A 2,994-nucleotide genomic window follows, 5' to 3' on the forward strand; every position below is an offset into this window, starting at 1 on the left:
AAAAAAACATTTTTAATTTCATCTCGCTTTGTTTTCTCTTTGGACTTTCAATTTGAATTATGAATAAATATTTCCTGCATACATCAGTCCAGGCCGTGCTGAATCAAAGTCAAAGGGAGGGGGCGTGGTCTTGCCTTGGTGAACAGTTCATTCATAAAAAGCAGTTACACATGCAGTATATTATAAAAACACACGGGCACAGCAAACAGGATTAAAATAAACATGCAAACACTAAAATCCTTAAAAACACACATGCAAATAATGAATAAAAGAACACACCAACACAGCAATTCACATGCAACAACAAAATAAGTAGCACACAGGGATATTATTATATATCCAGATTCTTCACTTTTGACATGTGTGACTCTGTCCCTCTTATATACTGTCTATGGTCTGTCCAGCATATGTTGTCATTCCATACCAACAGGGGGAAGCAGCGTTACAGACGTCACAGGAAACAGGAAACAGCAGAAGAAGCCGAATCTAAAGTTGAGCCTGTTTGTGTCGGCGTGTGTGGCTCGTTGGAGTTTCTTCAGTTTTACCTCTTTTTTTTCTTCTTCTTCTTCATCACATCTGATTATAAAGAGAAGCGGCGGAGATGGTGAGAAATCTCCAGTCTGACTCGGACACGTTTAATAACACGGACACACGGCTTAGCTTAGCATAGCATGCTAACCTGTTAGCCACGGTTTAGCTTCAACTGGCGGCTAACGGGTCCACATTCAGTAACATTAGTGAATAACCAGCAGATACAAAGTTCTGGTCTCGTCGACACTCCTATTAAATAAATACATCTATACATAAATGAGCAGAGACACTGTGAAGAAAGTCTTCTGTCGGCACTTAAAGTGACATATTTTTGAATGGAGTCTGGTGTGTGCTGCTGTTGCTTTATGTTCAGTTTATATTTATCAACTTCTTGTTTTTTTGATTGTCAGGTATTTATCTTATTACATTTAATCAAACAATACACTGTTTCGGGTTATATACTCATAGTATAACGCTTAAAAACCACGGTTGCTCTGAGTTTACAAAAACACAAAACACCCGCTCTGATTGGTTGCGCTGGAACAGCGATGAAAAGCGTTAGATTTGTGAATGGAGTCTGGTGTAGGCCGTCGGGTCCTCAGTTTAGTCATTTATCAGATAAAACAACACTTTTCAGACTAAAGATTAACGACCTGGGACACATATTGTATCAGATATTATATCTGTGGTTAAACTGCTGATCAGTTTCAAGACATCAGACCCTATTTCATCATCATGTATTTATTTATTTATGTAACAGTTTACCTTTTTCTTTCTTTCTGACATTGTCCACCTTTTATCAAAAATACAGCCCATACAAATGTAATTAGAATCCAATCCAACTTTATTTGTAAAGCACATTTAAAACAACCAGGTTGACCAAAGTGCTGGACATTGACATGATTTCGGACAGATATTGTTTTGTACCTGATTGGTCGATTTTAATGTTTCAACTTCTGTTTTCTTTCTACAGGCGAGAAACGCTGAGAAAGCCATGTAAGTACACACAGACACACACTCACAGAGACACACACACACACACACACACACAAACTCACAGAGAGACACACACACACACACAAACACTCACAGAGAGAGACACACACACAGACACACACTCACAGAGAGAGACACACACACAAACAGACTCACAAGCAAGGCCCTGAGTCTAATCTCTGCTGCTGAGGTTCTGCTGGTTCTGACCGTGTCTCTGTCTCTGTGTCTCAGGACGGCTCTGGCTCGGTTCAGACAGGCTCAGATGGAGGAGGGAAAAGTCAAGGTCAGATTCTACTTCCTCTTCTACTGTTTCTACTTCCTGTTCTACTGTTTTATATCATCAATTATACCTCAGTTCTGTAAATTAAAGGCTATCTCTCCCCTGTCTGTCTCTGTGTGTGTCTCCCTGTCTCTCTCTCTTACCTGTCTCCATATCTCTCTCTCTTACCTGTCTCTCTCTCTCTCTCTTACCTGTCTGTCTCTTTAGGAGCGGAGACCTTTTCTGGCGTCAGAGTGCAGTGAACTTCCTAAAGCTGAGAAATGGAGACGACAGGTAAAAACACTTCCTATAGTTTCTTCTTCATTAAGACTACAGATAACACTTCCTGTAGTTTTGCAGTAACAGGTATGTTCTGATCCCCCCCCCCCCGGTTACTAACGGCATGGTTCAGTCAGCCTGATGGCCCAAAATGACTTTTGTAATCTCAGAAAATATTGTAAATTTGTGACTTTATAATCTCATTTATTCAGAGTTTTTTCCTCTGAATATCACTTAATATTTACCTTTTTCATCTTCTTCTAGTCCGTAGAAAGAACAACGTCAGTAACCTTTGCTCATTAGCGCCACCTCTGTTCAGGAGAAGACAGCAACTAGTGTCGCGGCCACCAGCGCAGGTATAAATAGTCAAGGCGATTTCATAACGTCACATATGCACGCGCGAGCTTGGCTGCTTTACAGGCTGCCGGAGTAAAGGACTTGAGGCAGGTAGAGCTGAGTGTCCCGTTGGCTGACTGAAAGAGAACCAGCCTGTTGGAGGAAATATCTTCTCTGTTAGCTAGAGGAGAAACATTAACCTGAGTATAATCTGCTCAGGGTTGGCCCAGTCCTCTGGTGGTTCAGGGTTAGGGTTGGGCCAGTCCTCTGATGGTTCAGGGTTAGGGTTGGCCCAGTCCTCTGATGGTTCAGGGTTAGGGTTGGCCCAGTCCTCTGATGGTTCAGGGTTAGGGTTGGCCCAGTCCTCTGATGGTTCAGGGTTAGGGTTGGCCCAGTCCTCTGATGGTTCAGGGTTAGGGTTGGCTCAGTCCTCCGATGGTTCAGGGACCGTTAGGGCTTTAAATATCTATGATGGTCCTTATGGCTCCAACTCGCTGAGAATAAAATCTAAGTTCTTGTTTTGTGTTTCAGATCATCAGTGAGATCTCAAAGAAAGTTGCTCAGATCCAGAACGGTGAGAACCCTGTCTGTCT

General features: G+C 42.2%; 1 protein-coding gene across 1 annotated transcript in view; it reads left to right on the plus strand.

Moving 5' to 3' along the window:
• Positions 1 to 436: 436 nt before the first annotated feature.
• Positions 437 to 2,994, plus strand: part of isy1 (ISY1 splicing factor homolog) — a 5,939-nt gene continuing 3,381 nt past the window's right edge. The window contains exons 1-5 of the mRNA XM_039797933.1: positions 437 to 604; positions 1,505 to 1,527; positions 1,759 to 1,810; positions 2,015 to 2,080; positions 2,933 to 2,975. Of these exons, the coding sequence (XP_039653867.1) occupies positions 602 to 604; positions 1,505 to 1,527; positions 1,759 to 1,810; positions 2,015 to 2,080; positions 2,933 to 2,975 (187 nt within the window). The 5' untranslated portion in view covers positions 437 to 601. The remainder of the gene's footprint in view (positions 605 to 1,504; positions 1,528 to 1,758; positions 1,811 to 2,014; positions 2,081 to 2,932; positions 2,976 to 2,994) is intronic.

Source organism: Perca fluviatilis, chromosome 4, assembly GCF_010015445.1.
Source record: "Perca fluviatilis chromosome 4, GENO_Pfluv_1.0, whole genome shotgun sequence".
NCBI classification, from domain to species: domain Eukaryota; kingdom Metazoa; phylum Chordata; class Actinopteri; order Perciformes; family Percidae; genus Perca; species Perca fluviatilis.